The sequence below is a fragment of the Oryx dammah genome, unplaced genomic scaffold, assembly GCF_014754425.2.
Source record: "Oryx dammah isolate SB20612 unplaced genomic scaffold, SCBI_Odam_1.1 HiC_scaffold_3, whole genome shotgun sequence".
Lineage (NCBI taxonomy): Eukaryota > Metazoa > Chordata > Mammalia > Artiodactyla > Bovidae > Oryx > Oryx dammah.
Window position 1 is genome coordinate 70,818,953 of NW_024070187.1, and position 20,271 is coordinate 70,839,223.

Sequence of the window (20,271 nt, forward strand, 5' to 3'; positions counted from 1 at the left end):
ACATATTAGTTTGTAGGGCCTTGTTTATCTATTTTAAATATACTAGTTTTTATCTGCTAATCCCAAACTTCTAATTTACCCCTCCCCCTTTTCCTTTGGTAGCTATAGTTTTGTTTTCTATGTTTGTGAGTCTTAAACATAACTTTTATATGCCCTGAGAAACCAAAAATCCACGTGACTCACTTTATTGCCGTATTCCCTTTACTGGGGTGGTCTGGAGCCAAATCTACAATATCTCCAAGATATGCCTGTACTTCATATTATTGGGTTGGCCAAAAAGTTCCTTGGGGTTTTTCTGTGATATCTTATGAAAAACCCTAACCGTTTTGGTCAGCCCAGTATTTGTTCTCCATAGTGTAGAACTGCTAAAATTTTTGCTACCTGTATCATTGTTATTCTCATTCTTCTTTCAAAGAAATCTAAAATCAGAATATTTATTACACAGTCTAAAAGGTGATGTGTCTAAAAAGTGGTAAGGAGGTCAGTATGGCCCAGGTAGACTATATCTACAGGTTGGACTCAGGTTATAAAGAAAATAGTATGATAACTAAGAGTGAATGGATTTTACTGTATAAACATGGAGAATAAACAGAAATTTTTAACCAAGGGAATGACATGAGTAACATGCCTGTTAGGAAATGAACTATGGCAAAAATAGGGAAGGTGGATTTGGAGACTTAAGAGACTGATGGAGAACAGTGGAGACAGTGTACCAGGAGTCAAACAGTGGCAATGAGCTTGGAGAACAGTGGCCAGATTTAGGAAACAGTTGTTACACAAAATCAGAACAAACAATGTAATAAGACCAAGAACTTGCTGTGTTTGTTTAATTAAGAAATACTGTTTAGGAAGAACTAAGGTGGAAACTTCTTTCTCCCCCTCTTGTTTCCTTGCAAGGCACCATGTACATCCTAAGATGGAAAGCAGCCTCAATGGAATGGCCTCTCTTATTCTGGTTCATGTCTGTATTCAGAAGTTGTTGTTGCTCAGTTGTGTCCAACTCTTTGCAGCCCCATGGACTGCATCACGCCAGTCTTCCCTGTCCTTCACTATCTCACAGAGTTTACTCAAACTCATGTCCGTTGATTCGGTGATGCCATCCAACCATCTCATTCTCTGTCACCCCCTTCTCCTCCTGCCCTCAATCTTTCCCAGCATCAGGGTCTTTTCCAGTAAGTCAGCTCTTCGCATCAGGTGGCCAAAATATTGGAGCTTCAGCTTCAGCATCAGTCATTCTAATGAATATTCAGGGTTGTTTTCCTTCAGAATTTACTGGTTGGATCTCCTTGCTATCCAAAGGACTCTCAAGAGTCTTCTCTAACAGTTCAAAAGCATCAATTCCTGGGCGCTCAGCCCTCTTTATGGTCCGGCTCTCACATCTGTACATGACTACTGGAAAAACCATAGCTTTGACTCTGCAGGCCTTTGTCAGCAAAGTGAAGTCTTTTTTAATACATAATCTAGGTTTGTCATAGCTTTTCTTCCAGGGATCAAGTGTCTTTTAATTTCATGGCTGCAGTCACCATCTGCAGTGATTTTTGGAGCCCAAGAAAAGAGTCTCTCACTGTTTCCATTGTTGCGTCATCTATTTGCCATGAAGTGATGGGACTGAATGCCATGATCTTCTTTTTTGAATGTCGAGTTTTAAGCCAACTTTTTTACTCTGCTCTTTCACCTTTGTCAAGAGTCTCTTTAGTTCCTCTTCACTTTCTGCCATTAGGATGGTATCATCTGTATATCTGAGGTTGTTGATATTTCTCCTGGCAATCTTGATTCCAGCTTGTGAGTCATCTAGCCCAGCATTTCACATGATGTACTCTTTATTTAAGTTAGATAAGTAGGGTGACAATATACAGCCTTGACGCACTCCTTTCCCAATTTTGAACCAGCCTCTTGTTCCATGTCCGGTTCTAACTGTTGCTTCTTGACCTGCCTACAGATTTCTCAGAAGACAAGTAAGATGGTCTGGTATTTGGAATATTCAGAGTAGGAAGCACAATTAAAAGCTCACTGGTCAGGATGGTCAGAATCTTGAAGTATGAGGCCATTCTATAAAAACAGGACTTTGCCTTGACTATTGGAAATAAGTTTTAAGAGAAAGAGAGTTGATGATAGAAAACTGAGAAAAGCTTTAAAACTACAAGGAAACCTCTAGAAAAATTACAATTAATTTTATTTTTACACTATATTATGTTTTAGGAAGATGGAATATTTTGAAGAAAAGACTAATATATATAATATAATGCCGTTGATTATACTGAAAGAGCTTTAAAATGAGAAATTAAAGACGCTTTTAAAATAAGCAAACTATTTTTTAAGATCTTTCATTTTTTAAAAGTTATTCCCACCAGAAATAAAGAATCCCATTTGTTTTTGTCCACTGACTCTTTAGGCTAGTAAATGAGCAACTACAGCGGTCAGTTGAGGATTATCAGCACCGACTTAACATGAAAAGAAGTGAACTTGAATCAGCCCAAGCACAAGTTAAAATACTGGAGGAAAAAATAGGTAAGTGTTCTTAAATTTTGTTTTTGCTGATCCTAATTTACTTTGTCTAAGAAACATTTCTTTTCATTTATAGGTAAACTACACCTCAGGATGACTTCACAGGATGAAGAGGCTCATGTAATGAAAAAGACCATTGGTGTTATTGATAAAGAAAAAGACATCCTTCAGGAAACTGTGGATGAGAAGACAGAAAAGATTGCAAACTTGCATGAAAACCTAGCTAGTAAAGTATGGGACTATTAAGTAATATTATCTGCTATCTGAACAGAAAATCTTATTCTGTTTCATATATGCAGTTTGTTTTTAATTGAAGGATAATTGCTTTACAAGATATACAGTTCTTATTTCATAAGAACCATGCATGAGTTCCCAAGACCCAGAGCCATCTCTTCTAATATGTTTAAATTTCATTTTATCCCGATAATTTGAATTTTTAAAAGTTCTATTTCTAGAATACAGTTTTATCATATATGATTACAGCAAACTTAAGGAACAATTCAGATTCTTAGAATGGGTAGAAATATGCCGATATGTGAAATATAATTGGTACATGGAAATATCTTTACTTAGAGCCTTCTTTTATAACATGTTATATGATTGAATTTAAACTATATAAATGTGATAAATTTTAGAATTCAACTGGAGATACTTCTACATGAATGGTTTGAATCTGATATATTTTTATAATTTCTGTAGGAAAAAACTATTACGCAGATGAAGATAACAGTCTCAGAGTATGAGTCTTCTCTGAAGTAAGTAATTGGTGGAATGGCCTCCAGCTTTTTAAGAAATTTTCAGTGAATGCAGCATTATCTATTTGGGTAGCAGTCTGGCAATAGGAAAATTTCTTTTTTCACTTTTCCTATTTTTGCCAGTGGCAGTTATCATTTTCTCAATCTCCTACATAGAAATTGTTATCCTCTAACTTTCTCCCTTCCTCTGTCATCGACATCTAAACAGTTATGTCTTACTAATTTTTCCTTTACATACCTACTTGCTCCTTATTTCTATGGCAGTTATCCTGTGCAGGCCCTAATCATCAAAACTTAGATTACCTCAGCAGCTAGAACTGAATTTATTCCACATCTAAACCTTTTTAAGTATGGTTACAGGATTTGACATTTTGTATCTAGTCTCTCTACTTCAAGAAAAAAAGCACTAATTGTATTTTTTTTTATATACCCTTACATATTATATGGGCCTCCCTGGTGGCTCAGCAGTAAAGAATCTGCCTGCAATGCAGGAGATACAGGTTCAATCCATGGGTAGGGAAGATGCCTTAGAGAAGTAAATGGCATCCCACTTCAGTATTCTTGTCTGGAGAATCCCATGGACAGAGGAGCCTGGCAGCCTATAGTCCATAGGGTCACAAAGAGTCAGACATGACTCAGCAACATATTATATAATAGTAGGGACTTAAAACGTTTAAATAAATATTTACCAGTTGAATCATTTATGTTCTACTAACACTTGAAAACCTTCTCTTTTTACTTTAATTTTATAATAATTGTATTTTAAGACTTTTTTCACATAATGATTGGTGGAGATCTAAAATGTCTTCTTTACCTAATTAATCAGTGTCTTAATTCAGTAGTTGTCATCTCTTTTTCTGTTTTATTGAAGTATAGTTGATTTACAGTGTTGTGTTAATTTCTGCTGTATAGGAAAGTGATTCAGTTATATGTAATTCTTTATCATATTCTGTTCCATTATGGTTTACTATAGGATATTGAATATAGTTCCCTGTGTTACACAGTGGGATCTTGTTGTTTATCCATTTTCTATACATTGATTTGCAACACTTAATCCCAAACTCCCAGTCCTTCCCTTCCCAACCTCCTCCCACTTAGCAGCTACAAGTCTGTTCTCCATGTCTGTGAGTCTGTTTCTGTTTCACAAATATGTTCATTTGTGTCATACTTTAGATTCCACATGGAGGTGATATCATATGGTATTTGTCTTTTTCTTTCTGACTTATTTCACTTAACATCTCATAATCTCCAGGTCCATCCATGTTGCTGCAAATGGCATTATTTCATTTTTTAAATTGCTGAGTAATATTCTATTGTGTGTGTGTGTGTGTGTGTGTATATATATATATATACACACCACATGTTTTTTATCTGTTCATCTGTCTGTGGACAGTTAGGTTGCTTCCATGTCTTGGCTATTGTAAATAGTACTGCTTTGAACATAGAGATGCATGTAGCTTTTCAAATAGTTTTGTCTGGGTATATGCCCAGGAGTAAGATTGCTGAATCATATGATAACTCTTTAGTTTTTTTGAGGAACCTCCATACTATTTTCAGTAGTGGTTGCACCAGTTTACATTCCCAACAACAGTGTAAGAAAATTCCCTTTTCTCCACACACTGTCCACTTTTATTATTTGTAGACTTTTTAATGATGGCCAATTCTGACTGGTATGAGGTAGTACTTCATTTTTGTTTTGATTTGCATTTCTCTAATAATTAGTGATATTGAGCCTCTTTTCGTGTGCCTATTGGTCAGCTGTACTTCTTTGGAGAAATGTCTATTTAGGTTTTCTGCCCCTTTTTCGATTGGATTGCTCGATTTTTTTTGTTGTTATTGAGTTGTATGAGCTGTTTGTAGATTTTGGAAATTATGCGCTTGTCAGTTGTATTATTTGCAAATATTTTATCCCAATCCATAGGTTGCATGGTTGTAATTTCTTGCATTCTTAGTATATTTAATTCAGAGTAAAATAGTTTCCTTTTAAATGAACTAAATTTTCAAAAAGCTTTCTTTATTATTGCTACCCCACTCATGTAACAGCCACCTAAAGGAAACATTGATTAATCGGGACCATGAGATAAGCAGCCTCCGGCGCCAGCTTGATGCGGCTCACAAAGAACTTGATGAAGTAGGAAGATCTAAAGAAATGTCTTTTAAGGAAAACAGAAGATTACAGGATGATCTGGCTACAATGGCAAGAGAAAACCAGGTATGAGCACAGTACATAAACTTTGATAGTTTCATAATACACAGTTTTACAATATATTCAATGTTTGCTAAATTTTAAAGCTCTAAATATTATATCTTCTAAATTTTAATTATATAAATATGAGCAACAAAAGAAATAACTCTTTAAGGAAAATATTGTTTATAAAGGTATTTTAAAATGTGGCTTAGAATACTGCTGTATATTATACCAGTAATAAACCATCAGACACCATTGTAGGCTTTGTTGCAAGGAATCCTGAATCTGGGAGCGTGGTGTTCTCTATGGCAGAAATCGTTGTCAGTCTACTGCATGAGGACCTCACTATCACTCCCAAGGCAAAGTTGCTGTGTTTTAAAGACCCATGATAGATTTTAATTATTTGTACTTACTTCCAGTGGCTTAGAGATTACCTACCTATAAGCTAATTAATGAATATTTTAGAATGGCAATACTGAAAGGTATTGGCTTTGTTTGTACTAGTTTTTTTTAAAGGATCATACCAAGAAAACCAGTGATTTTCTTATTTTAAATATTTTACATTTTAAAAATTACTCATTATTTAGAGCACATTGCTGATATATAAATGTTTAAAAATATTAATCCATGAGCCCTTAGTTTAAGTACCAGATATGTGGTCAGTTATATTGTGGGAGATACATGGTAATAATTGGTTAAAAAGTCAAGATCAGTCAAAAAAACATGTGAAAATAATACTTAGAAACAGTTTTCCTTTTTTCCTACTCTCTCTTAGTCCCCAAATTCAGAAAGAGCTGTTTGAACATAGTAGAACTCATTAGGTGCTACATTCATTTTATATTGTCTTCAATTTTCTGATTTATAGCAAATTTCATTGGAATTAGAAGCAGCAGTGCAAGAAAAAGAAGAAATGAAGAGTAGAGTTCATAATTACATAACTGAAGTGTCACGATGGGAGAGCTTAATGGCTGCTAAGGTGAAAAAAACATTGTTTAGGTTGACTTTAAGACTGATTTTGTTTTAACTTTTTCATGTTTATTCTGTCTCCTCTGTTAGATATTAACATATGAAAGTGGAGATCTTGCCTGTTGTCCTTGTATATTTCCTTACATGTCTTATTTAGTATAGTATCTGCACAGATGGCTTATGCTTCCTAAATCAAAGCAAAATCCAGTGTTTATGACATGGGTTTTCAGTGAGTGACCATTACTAATTTAGAAACAATTTAACTGTGATTAAACCAGGAAAAAGAAAATCAAGATTTGTTAGATAGATTTCAGATGCTTCATAACCGCGCTGAAGACTGGGAAGTCAAAGCCCATCAAGCTGAGGGAGAAAGCAGCTCAGTTCGACTGGAACTTCTTTCTATAGACACAGAGAGGAGACACCTTCGAGAGAGAGTGGAGCTGCTAGAAAAAGAAATTCAGGAGGTAATATATATATAAAATATTTTTCTTGTACAGACATAATTTAGTAAAACAAAACATTCAGAGGCACTTTATCAAAATGAGGTTTAAACATTGGTAAAATCAAATTGAATGGTAATCTTTTGTCATTAATTCTGATAATTTGCTTAAGAGAGCTCCATTACTTTTCCATTGTAGTAAAATACACATAACATCAAATTTACCATTTTAAGTGTACCACCATCCTTCTTCAGAATGTTTTCAAAACAAACAAACAAACAAAGAATGTTTTCATCTTCTCCACCTAAAACTCTGTACCCATTGAATACTAACTTCCCACTCACTTCCCCCAGCCTCTTGACAACCACCATTCTACTTTCCTGTGAATTTGGCTATTTCCTTTAGCCCTAAGGTTCACTTAAATCTTAAGGTTCACCCATGTTGTGGCATGTGTCAGAATTTCATTTCTTTTTAAGGCTGAATAATATCCCATTTTTTGTATATACCACATTTTGTTTATCCATTTATTTGTCAGTGAACATTTGGTTTATTTCCATCTTTGGCTATTGAGGATAATGCTGCTAAACACGGGCATACAATGTCTATTCAGGTCTTTGGTTCCTGTTCTTTAAGATATACCTAGACGTTGAATTACTAGATCATATTATGATTTTGTGTTTGATTTTTTGTGTGTAACTGCCATACAGCTTTTCACAGGGTCTGTACCATTTTACATTTCTACCTGCAATGTTAGGGTTCTGGTTTCTCCACATCTTTACCAATGCTTGTTTTTTCTGTTGGTGTGTGTGTGGTTTGTTTGTTTTTAATAATAGCCTTCCCACTGGGAGTGAAGTAGTATTTCAGTTTGGTTTTGACTTGTATTTTCTTAATGATTAGTGATGTTGAGCATATTTTTTGTGTTAATTGGCCATTTGTATATTTTTTTGAAGAAATGTCTATTTAAATCCTTTGCCTGTTTTTTAAAATCAAGTTGTTGTTTGTTGTTGTTGAGTTTTAGGAGTTGTTTTTATATTCTAAATATTTCTCCTTTATTAGCTATGTGACTTGTTAATATTTTCTCCCATCTAGTGGCTTACCTTGTCACTCAATCTTATCCTTAATGCAGAGAAGTTTTAAATTTTGATGAAGTCCAATTTATTTGTTTCTTTTTGCCTGTATTTTTGGTGTCATATCTAAGAAATCATAGCTAAATCCAACATCACAAAGCTTTTCCCTTTTTTTTTCCTATGAGTTTTATAGTTTCAGCTCTTATGTTAAGATCTTTGGTCCATTTTGAGTTAATTTTTATATATGAAATAAGATAAGGTTCCAATTTCATTCTTTTGCATGTGGATTTAAACAAACTTTTCCCATAAAGAGAGTCTAATAAAAATCTCTTAATAAAATTTTGAGTTGAGTTAAAATATAGGAATCGTTAGTAAGTTAGATTGATGTAGAACTGTTGGTTATTGGTTCTCCTTTCATTTTGTTGGTGGAGTAGTGTAGTTGGTCTTCATTTTTTAGAAGAAACTATTGATTACTCGTAGTGTGTAGAAATATGCACCGCCCCCACCCCCTCAATGCCAAATATATTTAGGTCCTAGCTCTAAGAACCTGTGACTTCTGTTTGGAAATAGTGTCTGTGCAGATATAATCAAATTAAAATGAGATCCTGCTGGGTAGGGTGGACCCTAAACTGGTAACTGGTCTCCTTACAAAATAAGGGCGATTCAGACACAGAAGACCCAGGGGAGAATGCCACATGAAGACAGAGGCAGAGATTGAAATGAAGTGTCTACCAACACAAGGAACCCCGCAGATTGCCAGCAATCACCATAGCTGGAGAGAGGCATGGAACAGGGTCTCCCACAGAACCTCTAGAAGGAACCAATCCTGCTGACACCTGGATTTCAGACATGAGGCCCCAGAACTGGGAGGGAATGCGTTTCTGTGTTTTCAGCTAGCCAGTTTGTGGTAATTTGTTATGGCAGCATTAGGAAACAAATACAGACGTTGGTACCAGGAAGTGGGGTGCTGCTGTAACAGACTAAAAAGGGTCTTGGGAATTGGGTAACGGTTACATTCTGGAAGGGTTTTGAGTGACTGATAGAAAAGATTTGATTACCTTAAAAAGACTGTTGGTAGAAAGGTAGACATTAAAGGTGAGGACTCAGAAAAAACAAGAAAGCTATAGAGATAACTTCTGTTATTTACAAAATACGTAAATCATTATGAATGGAAGTTGTCCAGACCTAAGAATGTTTCTTCCACTGCGGTCTCAGATGCAGTTGAGGAACATATTTTTGGATGCTGGAGGAAAGGTGATTCTTAGAAAATGGCAGAAGACTTGGCTGAAGTATGGTCTGCTCTTAGGAAAGTAGAACTTAAAAGTGATGAACTTGGATATTTAGTTGAGGAAATTTCCAAGCAAAGTATGAAAGGTGCAGGCTGAGTTTTCCTGCTGTTTTTAGTAATATGTAAAGGAAAGAGACAGGTTGAGGAAGGAATTGCTAAGCAAGAGAGAAGCCAGAACTCAATGATTTAGAAAAGTTCTAACCTGTACAGATAGGGTGTTTTGGAGGCACGGCTGAGACTGTGGCTGGACAACCTCTTGATGAAGCAATTAGGTGAGTGACCCATAGATCCAGCCAGTCACCTCAGCAGAAACACTGTCAGCTTGGGCTGAAAGGGACAGAAATAGGATGATTGAAAGGAAGGCTGAACTCCTTGGATCTTACAAGCAGAAAACAGGTCAGTAGACTTCCAAAGAATAGCAAGGAGAGATTAAAAAGCCTTCCTCAGTGATCAGTGCAAAGAAATGGAGGAAAACAATAGAATGGGAAAGACTAGAGATCTCTTCAAGAAAATTAGAGATACCAAGGGAACATTACATGCAAAGATGGGCTCAATAAAGAACAGAAATGATATGGACCTAATAGAAGCAAAAGATATTAAGAAGAGGTGGCAAGAACACACAGAAGAACTGTACAAAAAAGATCTTCACGACCCAGATAGTCACATGGTGTGATCACTCACCTAGAGCCAGACATCCTGGAATGTGAAGTCAAGTGAACCTTAGGAAGCATCACTACGAACAAAGCTAGGGGAGGTGATGCAGTTCCAGTGGAGCTCTTTCAAATCCTCAAAGATGATGCTGTGAACATGCTGCATTCAATATGGCAGCAAATTTGGAAAACTCAGCATTGGCCACAGGACTTGGAAAAGGTCAGTTTTCATTCCAATCCCAAAGAAAGGCAATGCCAAAGAATGCTCAAACTACGGCACAATTGCATTCATCTCACGTGCTCCAAGCCAGGCTTCAGCAGTACGTGAACCATGAACTTCAGATGTTCAAGTTGGTTTTAGAAAAGGCAGCGGAACCAGAGATCAAATTGCCAACATCCACTGGATCATCGAAAAAGCAAGAGAGTTCCAGAAAAACATCTATTTCTGCTTTCTTGACTATGCCAAAGCCTTTGACTGTGTGGATCACAGTAAACTGTGGAAATTCTGAAAGAGATGGGAATACCAGACCATCTGACATGCCTCTGAGAAATCTGTATGCTGGTCAAGAAACAACAATTAGAACTAGACATGGAACAACAGACTGGTTCCAAGTAGGAACAGGAGTATGTCAAGGCTGTATATGGTCACCGTGCTTATTTAACTGATATACAGAGTACATCATGAGAAATGTTGTGCTGGATGAAGCACAAGCTGGAATCAAGATTGCTGGGAAGAATATCAATAACCTCATACAGATGACACCACCCTTATTGCAGAAGTGTAGAAGAACTAAGAGGCTCTTGATGAAAGTGAAAGAGGAGAGTGAAAAAGTTGGCTTAAAACTCAACATTCAGAAAACTAAGATCATGGCATCTGGTCCCATCACTTCATGGCAAATAGATGCGGAAACAGTGGCAGACTATTTTGGGGGGCTCCAAAATCACTGCAGATGGTGACTGCAGCCACGAAATTAAAAGACGCTTACTCCTTGGAAGGAAAGTTATGACCAACCTAGACAGCATATTAAAAAGCAGAGACATTACTTTGCCAACAAAGGTCCGTCTAGTCAAGGCTATGGTTTTCCAGTGGTCATGTATGGATGTGAGAGTTTGACTTTAAAGAAAGCTGAGTGCCGAAGAATTGATGCTTTTGAACTGTGGTGTTGGAGAAGACTCTTGAGAGTCCCTTGGACTGCAAGGAGATCAGTCCTGGGCGTTCATTGGAAGGACTGATGTTGAAGCTGAAACTCCAGTACTTTGGCCACCTGATGCAAAGAGCTAACTCATTTGAAAAGACCCTGATGCTGAGAAAGATTGAAGGCATGAGGAGAAGGGGTCAACAGAGGATGAGATGGTTGGATGGCATCACCAACTCAATGGACATGAGTTTGGGTAAACTCTGGGAGTTGATGATGGACCTGGAGGCCTGGCATGCTGCAGTCCATGGGATCCCAAAGAGTCGGACACGACTGAGCAACTGAACTGAACTGAGAGTTACAAACCTCTGTTCTTCAGGAAAAGGGAAGAATAACTCTGAATGAGTGGGAGACCAGCAGGGCTGCTCAAAAGCTTGTGGGGCTGTTGCATTACCACAGGCCCAGACGGCATAGGCCCAGGGGACTGGACTGTTTCCTCCTTGACTCCATAAGGCAGCACCACTGCCACTGTGGCCAAGAGGTGTGGCTGCCCTCGCAGGCCCAAAGGACAGAGCATCAAGATAGAGATCATTAATTTTAGACCCTTGAAATCTACTGAAATTTGCCCTGCTTGAGTGCAAACTTACTCTAGACCTACTTACTCCTTCGATTCCTTCTGTTTTCTCCCTTTCAGAATAAGACTATTTTATTTCTTCTCCACCATTGTATTTTAAAGGGAGGTAGTTTGTTTTCTAGTGTCACAGATCATGGAGGGAGAGGAATTTTGCCCCATGATGGACCACTCCCCGAATCTTACCGTTCTGATTTATGTCAGATTTTGGACTTAAGAGTTGATGCTAGAAATTTTGGGATAGAATGAATGTATTTTGCACATGGGAAGGACTTGTGAATTTAGGGGAGCCAGAGAGTTGCTAGAGTTATGTCCCCCCGAAATATATTAAAATCCTAACCACCAGTACCTGTGAATGTGACCTTTCTGGAAATAGGGCCTTTGCAGGTGTAGTCAATTTGAGATGAGGCCATACTGGACTAGGTCAGGCCATAACCCAATGACTGGTATCCTTATGAGACGAGAGAAGTCTGGACACAGAATACACGAGGGAAAGTGCCAATTGAAGATGAAGGCAGAGATTGGAGTGGTATGTCTGCAAGGCAAGGAACACCGAGGATTGCCAGCAGTCACAGGAGTTTGGAGAGAGGCTTGGAACAGATTGTTCTTCAGAAGCTCCAGGAGAAGCCAATTCTGCCGACATCTGAATTTTAGGCATGTACCCTCCAAAACTGTGTGGGAATAAGTTTGTGTTGTTTTAAGCTGTTAGTAATTTGCAGCAGTTTGTTACGGCAGTCCTAGGAATCTAATACACTATTTCTATGTTTTTCTGTTATGAGTATGTAACTAAAGGAATGTTTCTCAACCTCCTAATTCTCAGAAGTTATTCTTTAGCTCTTCTGTTCTTTGTCATTGTTCATGTCTTATGTGGTATATGAAATTGTCGTATGTATATTTGGGGAAATTTTGACTACTTCATTAATATTTGGAAAATCCAAATATTTTTCTGCAACTGTTGAAATGTATTAAATCTTCACATCACTGCATTAGACTTTTAATGTTGATGATTTCAGTAAATCCTGTGTAATAATTTAATTTTCAAATGTGGAATTCTTCCTAAACTCTAGAAGTAGAGCTTTATATTTATTTTTATTTATTACTCATTTATTGTAATAATTACTAATTTATTTATTTATTATTCCATTTTAAATATGGATCATTCTAGGAAAAAGGGTCTTATAAGTATTTCAAATTTTGCTCATTATTTCAGTTATTAAACTCATAAAATTGTATACTATTATTAGTTTAAATTTAATTATGACTTTAGGTATATAATTTTAAAGCAAACTCCATTTTTGAAATTCAAAATTTAACTCAAGGCAATTGACAAGTGATAAGTATATATGTTATTGATCTGTTCAGTTCAGTCACCCAGTCGTGTCCGACTTTGCGACCCCATGGACTGCAGCATGCCAGGCCTCCCTGTCCATCACCAACTCCCAGAGCCTACTCAAACTCAGGTCCATTGAGTCAGTGATGCATTCCAACCATCTCATCCTCTGTCGTCCCCTTTTCCTCCCTCCTTCAATCTTTCCCAGCATCAGGGGCTTTTCAAATGAGTCATTTTTTTTGCATCACGTAGCCAAAGTATTGAACTTTCAGCTTCAGCATCAGTCTTTCCAATGAATATTCAGGATTGATCTCCAAGGGACTCACAGGAGTCTCCTCCAACACCACAGTTCAAAAGTATGAATTCTTCGGGGCTCAGCTTTCTTCACAGTCCAACTCTCACATCCATACATGACTACTGGAAAAACCATAGCTTTGACTAGACAGACCTTTGTTGGCAAAGTAATGTCTCTGCTTTTGAATATGCTGTCTAGATTGGTCATAACTTTTCTTCCAAGGAGCAAGCATCTTTTAATTTCATGGCTGCAGTCACCATCTGCAGTGAATTTGGAGCCCCAAAAAATAAAGTCTGTCACAGTTTCCATTGTTTCCGCATGTATTTGCCATGAAGTGATGGGACCAGATGCCATGATTTTAGTTTTCTGAATGTTAAGTTTTAAGACAACGTTTTCACTCCCCTCTTTCACTTTCATCATTGTTTTAACAAAGAGAATTTATAAAGGAAAAATTTCACTTAAGAGATCCCCGTGTTCACAATCCTAAAACAATAATTTTCATCTTTGCATCTTCTTCATATATATGAGATAGTTACCATGATTAATAATTATGCATGATTTATTTTTTAAGCTTTATATAGGCTATCTTTAAATAGCAGAGAACTTCTTGAGTGTATCTCAAAATTGCAAAATTGTTTTAAATTGCAAAAATTGGCTCTTATAGTTTTATAAAGTGACGTTGTAGCTATACAGATTCAAACCTTTAAAATTATTGGGTTACTCTAATTTTGCACTTCTTTTTCTATTTTCAGCACATGAATGCGCATCATGCTTATGAGTCTCAGATCTCATCAATGGCAAAAGCTATCTCTAGATTAGAAGAAGAGCTGAGACACCAAGAAGATGAGAAAGCAGCGGTGCTAAATGATTTGTCATCTCTTAGGGAACTTTGCATTAAGCTTGATTCAGGCAAAGATATTATGACCCAACAATTGAATTCCAAAAATCTTGAATTTGAGAGGGTGAGAACTTCAAAAGATTGTCTTGTAGCATACTATTTTATTTAGCCCTACTCTAATTGTTTTACTTTACCATTCACTACCCAATATATTTGTTCCCCTTTAGAGCAGTGACTTCTGACTACAGGATTTTGACAACTAGATTTGACTATTAGATTCATTGCCAAGATTTCTGTGGCAAATATAATAATGAAGTTAGGTGCTATTTTGAAGCAGATGGGTACTTAGAACATGAGTTTTCTAATTATAGAATAGGAACATATCCCAATGTATTTTCTCTGTTTAAGACTTATGTGAAGAATTGAGCAGGTTATTCCTCCCTAAGTGGAATATTTTTCCTGGTAAAAATTTTACTCTAATTTGAAAGTTGAGTAAGCTGGAACTTTGCATTCCTAAACTGAAGCATATTACTTTAAACAACCCAATGAATATTCTTAAACATGAGTGTTTCCAGTTTTCACTCATTTAGTAGTAACTTTATTTTCAGAGACAGAGAAGCTTCAAAACTGGTTTGGCTGTGTAATGAGAATATATATATATTTAATAAACCAGAAGGGCCTCCTGGCTGATAAAGCGGTCACATTTTAGAGTTTTAATTACTCTTTCTTGACAAACTAATGCAAAAGAAAATTATATGAGGGTTGGAATAAGTCTTATGGTCAAAATAAATCCTAACTAAAAATAACAAAGATTATTGTGAAAATAAAATGTTTTTATTATACTTAAAAAAGTATTTTAGAATCTTTAGTCAGTACACAGAATAAAGCAACTGGTGTGTGTATAGCTTTCCAGATAATATTTCAGAATAAGTCTAAAATTGTACTGAAGTAATCTTACTTTGTTCTTGTAGGTTACAATGGAATTAGAAAATATAAAATCAGAGTCAGAGCTGTTAAAAAAACAACTGTTGAGTGAGAGACATACAATTAAAAACCTTGAATCATTGTTGGCTACAAATAGAGATAAAGAATTTCATTCCCATTTAACTTCCCATGAGAAGGATACAGAAATTCAGCTACTTAAAGAGAAGTTGACCCTTTCAGAAAGCAAATTGTAAGTGTCATAATTCAACTTATGTGAGGGAAATAGTCTGTCACAAATAATTTTTCAATATGAGTAGTTTTTTGCAGACTTGTAACATAAAGAAAATGATAGAAAAACACTGGAGGAACAAAAAAAAATTTTTTTTTTTTTTCCAGTTTTTGGGGAGAGGAGGATGGGAGTTGGAACAGTGGTAACAAACCAAAATATTTTGCTTATGTAGCAGCTCCTGTTGGAAATCCAGAAGAGACATCATGTTTGGAGATATAATTTGTGTATGTTCACTACAGAAATGGTACCCATGAAAGTGAATGAGTGACCTTTCAAAAAATGTCTACAGTTGAGGAACAAAGAGGAAAATCAGAGAAAGGGAGAACATTTCACACTGGGGAGAGTTGGCTGTTTCATGCTATGGATTGGGGAAATAACTTTGAAAAGCATGAAATTTGACCCTCATAAATATATGGATTACTTTTTAGGAGATTGATGATGGTGCCTTTTTAGGATGGAGAAGTTTAGACATATTTTTGGAAGAGGGAGTGAAACCCAGAATAGACAGTATAAGTAGAGTAATTAATTTTGTTTGTTTATTTATTTTTGGCTGTGCTGAGTCTTCAGCACTTCTGTGCAGGCTTTCTCTTTTGTGGCCAGCAGGGGCTGCAGCTGATTGCAGTGGCTGGGCTTACTGCAGTGCTTCTCTTGCAGAGCGCAGGCTCTAGGCGCGCGGGCTTCAATAGCTGTAGCATGTGGGCTCTGGAGCGTCGGCTCACTAGTTGTGGCACACAGGCTTAGTTGCTCTGTGACATGTGGGATCTTCTGGGCCAGGGACTGAACCCATGTCTCCTGCATTAGCAGGCAGATTCGTAGCCACTGCACCACCAAAGAAGTCCCAATAATTAACTTTTAAAAGGAGTGAGAAATATTACTCTTCCTGAGGTAGGAGTCAAGAAAGAGCCAATAAAAATACTTTACATTTCAGTGTTACAATTCATGTCTTCTCAAATTTGCATCTCCAGCATTGCTGGAGTGCGTAGCATATACTGGAAGCTCAGTAAATGTTTGTTAAATAAATGAGATGAATGAAAAAGAAAACTCTGTGATGGAAATCCAGACGATTATGAAATTATTGTTGAAAAGTCTTCTTTTATCCTTATATGTCACCTCCATTTGTTTTATTAATAACAAAAACAAAATTCCATAGTACTTGACTCTATAAAACAGAGTATATGTTACTTACTTACTTGATTTTTTTTTAATTTGTTTTTAAGAAATAGTCAAAGCCGGGAAAACACCATGCTCCGGGCCAAAATGGCACAATTACAAACAGATCTTGATGTTCTGAAAAGGCAGATTTCAACTGAAAGATATGAACGGTAAGAAAATATTTTTAACATTGGACAGTGTTTTTATTTATTCCCTATATTCTACTCTAAAAAGGCTTTTATATGGCTTATAAATAGCAAACTTTTCTTGGCAGTAATATGGAAGATAAATTCCTTTGGTAATTTTTTCTAAAATGGCAATACATGTTGCAAAGATATTATCCCCATAATAAAATAGCAGAGTAGCAAGTATTATATAAATAAATATTTGCTATAGCATTCCTCAGGGCAAAGTGAGGACATTATTTCAAAGGATTTAGTTAGGGAATCAACAAAGTAGTAAGGATTCTACAAGAGGCAAAACTTTATGATCCAACAGGAAATTCCAAATACCAATTATTATATAAGTGATGATCATAGGGCAGTTAAAAAATACATATCATATACTATGTATGTATCCTATTAACTATCTAGTATTGTGCCTATATTATCATTAGAAGCTAATGTCACACAAATAGTAAATAGCAGAGCCAAGACTAAAATCTGTCTAACTATAAACCCTGTGTTCTTAATCTTTACAATATATTCCTTCAGTTCAGTTCAGTTCAGTTGCTCAGTCGTGTCCAACTCTTTGCGACCCCATGAATCACAGCACGGCAGGCCTCCCTGTCCATCACCAACTTCCGGAGTTCACTCAGACTCATGTCCATCAAGTCAGTGATGCCATCCAGCCATCTCATCCTCTGTTGTCCCCTTCTCCTCCTGCCCCCAATCCCTCCCAGCATCAGAGTCTTTTCTAATGAGTCAGCTCTTCGCATGAGGTGGCCAGAGTACTGGAGTTTCAGCTTTAGCATCATTCCTTCCAAAGAACATCCAGGGCTGATCTCCTTCAGAATGGACTGGTTGCAGGCTAGTAATTTTCACATTCACTTATATGTCAGTTCATTAGCTTTATTATGTTGAAAAATTTAATCTCCAAGTGTTACAAATAGAAATGAGACCTGGTTTAACAGTTAAAATCCAAATCTAATTTGCGAATCAATTTGTCAAGTTAACTTTTCTTCCATTATTCTTTCCTGCCATATTAATACCATAGACATCAACATATCTAAGATTTCATTCTTAAGTAGTGGTCAGATTGTTTATTTAGATCAACTTTTTGGGTTCTTTAATCTTACTCTTACCCATTTACATAAAAAACTTTTAAATAATATGTAATTTAGATGATAGATGAAATTTGCTAGGAAATGAATATTTATGATTTCAAAGAGAGATGAAGCCTGACCCTGCATCTTTGTCATGAAAGCAGTGTTAATTTCTTGTACTTTAAAAGATCCAGTTTCTGAGCATGCTAAACTGAATGTGTATGATGATTTTCATTTATTAATGACAGTTGAAATTCTCTTCAGTTCAAGGGTCCTAAACCAAGCTCTTTATTTCCTTGGGTTAGAGACTCCCCCTTAATTCCTCTCCTTTTTCTTGCCCATGGTCCCCAAAGAAACATCTACACATGTAGCTGTGTCTTTCCTTCTCTTTACCATCCAGCTAAACGGGTTCTTAAGAGACAATATCATTGCCACAGGGGACAATTTGGGTTCTAGGGGGAAGTGGGAATGGCAAAAAAACCTTAGGTGTTAACAGTGATTTGTGGCCCTCTGAAGGGCCACAGTACATTAACAGTGTATCTGTGTATTAAAATTTGATGGATGCTAGGAGATCTAAGGAGACATCTAAAAATAAATTTTAGGGGATTATAAGGGAAAAAGTTTCAGTTCAGTTCAGTTCAGTTGCTCAGTCGTGTCTGACTCTTTGCAACTCCATGAATTGTAGCACGCCAGGCCTCCCTGTCCATCACCAACTCCCGGAGTTCACTCAGACTCACGTCCATCGAGTCAGCGATGCCATCCAGCCATCTCATCCTCTGTCGTCCCCTTCTCTGCCTGCCCCCAATCCCTCCCAGCATCACAGTCTTTTCCAATGAGTCAGCTCTTCGCATGAGGTGGCCCAAGTACTGGAGTTTCAGCTTTAGCATCATTCCTTCCAAAGAAATCCCAGGGCTGATCTCCTTCAGAATGGATTGGTTGGATCTCCTTGCAGTCCAAGGGACTCTCAAGAGTCTCCTCCAATACCACAGTTCAAAAGCATCAATTCTTTGGCACTCAGCTTTCTTCGCAGTCCAACTCTCACATCCATACATGACCACTGGAAAAACCATATACCCTTGATTAGCCAGGCCTTTGTTGGCAAAGTAATGTCTCTGCTTTTCAATATGCTATCTAGGTTGGTCATAACTTTTCTTCTAAGGAGTAAGTGTCTTTTAATTTCATGGCTGCAGTCACCATCTGCAGTGATTTTGGAGCCCTCCAAAATAAAGTCTGACACTGTTTCCACTGTTTCCCCATCTATTTCCCATGAAGTGATGGGACCAGATGCCATGATCTTCGTTTTCTGAATATTGAGCTTTAAGCCAGCCTTTTCACTCTCCACTTTCACTTTCATCAAGAGACTTTTTAGTTCCTCTTCACGTAGAAATCCTAGATATTGAAAAGTTCAAGTCAGAAAGTCTAGTCTAGGCACTCTGAACAGCCCATAGCAGAGTTGGCAACATAGTCACTATGCTTTGTGGGACAGACCCAGACATGGGGAAGGAAAGCATAAAAGAAAACAGATGATTTTACTTCTAACACTTGGGCATTTTGACACAGGAAGAAGGAAGAGAGCTAGATTTATGTGCAAGAAGTGGGAGAACTAGGAGCAGAGAGGGGAGCCATTCAGCTTTGAAAAATCTATATTTAAAGGAGCTTTGAACAATCTCTTAAAGTACATCTTCCTTTAATTGAAATCTTTTATCCACAACTTAAAAATTATATAAAGACATGATTTAAATTTAGTAGAAATACTAATTAATTGAATAGAAATTATGTAATCAATAACAATAACAGAGCCTTTTATTTGTATACCACTTTTTGGTATAATCTCTTATTTTGTTTTTCCTGACAGAGAACGAGCAATTCAAGAGATGCGTCGGCATGGTCTTCGCACACCACCCCTTAGTTCTACTATGAGGTCTCCTTTACATTCTCCTGAACATATAAACTGATTATCAGAAAGGTATCTATATAGCACCAAGTACAAGCAAAACTACTAATAATCTCTGGTTATAAAAATTGCAAGAGTTGTTTTCTGAGTCGGTGGGGAAGAGATTGCCTAGAAAGGTAGTCGAGAACTTTTGGAAGTAATGGAATGTGCTGTATTGTGGTGGTGATGGTAACATGAGTGTATACCATTGTAAAATCTCATTGAACTGAACATTTATAATCCATGCATCTTATTGTATGTAAATTATACTTTAATTTAAAAATTAAAGGACAATATGAAATCTCACAGTGTAATATTTGATAGAGTCCCAGACTCAAGTTACAAATAACAGATAGTGAAAGTATAGACAAAGACAGAAAATATTATTTAATATTGAAAGCTAGGGAAGATTTTTTTAAAGTAAATTATACATACAGAAATACATACAGAAATACATACAGAAAAGTGCTGTATCATAGTATACACAGCTGAGTGAATTTTTACAGATTGAACACACCTATGCAACCTGCACTCAGAACAAGAAACAAAGCATAACCTCTCTTTCGGGCTTCCTTCTGGTCATACTTGGCTCAGACAGTAAACAGTCTGTGCCTGCAGTG

The 20,271-nt window shown here is 36.7% G+C and overlaps 1 protein-coding gene across 2 annotated transcripts in view; it reads left to right on the forward strand.

Moving 5' to 3' along the window:
* Positions 1-20,271, forward strand: part of CEP135 (centrosomal protein 135) — a 74,435-nt gene that overhangs the window by 48,955 nt on the left and 5,209 nt on the right. For both annotated transcript variants that reach the window (XM_040238250.1, XM_040238252.1), the window contains 10 exons: positions 2,393-2,508; positions 2,582-2,736; positions 3,205-3,260; positions 5,304-5,472; positions 6,314-6,424; positions 6,693-6,878; positions 14,004-14,213; positions 15,061-15,263; positions 16,520-16,624; positions 19,574-19,684. In XM_040238250.1, the coding sequence (XP_040094184.1) occupies positions 2,393-2,508; positions 2,582-2,736; positions 3,205-3,260; positions 5,304-5,472; positions 6,314-6,424; positions 6,693-6,878; positions 14,004-14,213; positions 15,061-15,263; positions 16,520-16,624; positions 19,574-19,673 (1,411 nt within the window). In that variant the 3' untranslated portion in view covers positions 19,674-19,684. The remainder of the gene's footprint in view (positions 1-2,392; positions 2,509-2,581; positions 2,737-3,204; positions 3,261-5,303; positions 5,473-6,313; positions 6,425-6,692; positions 6,879-14,003; positions 14,214-15,060; positions 15,264-16,519; positions 16,625-19,573; positions 19,685-20,271) is intronic.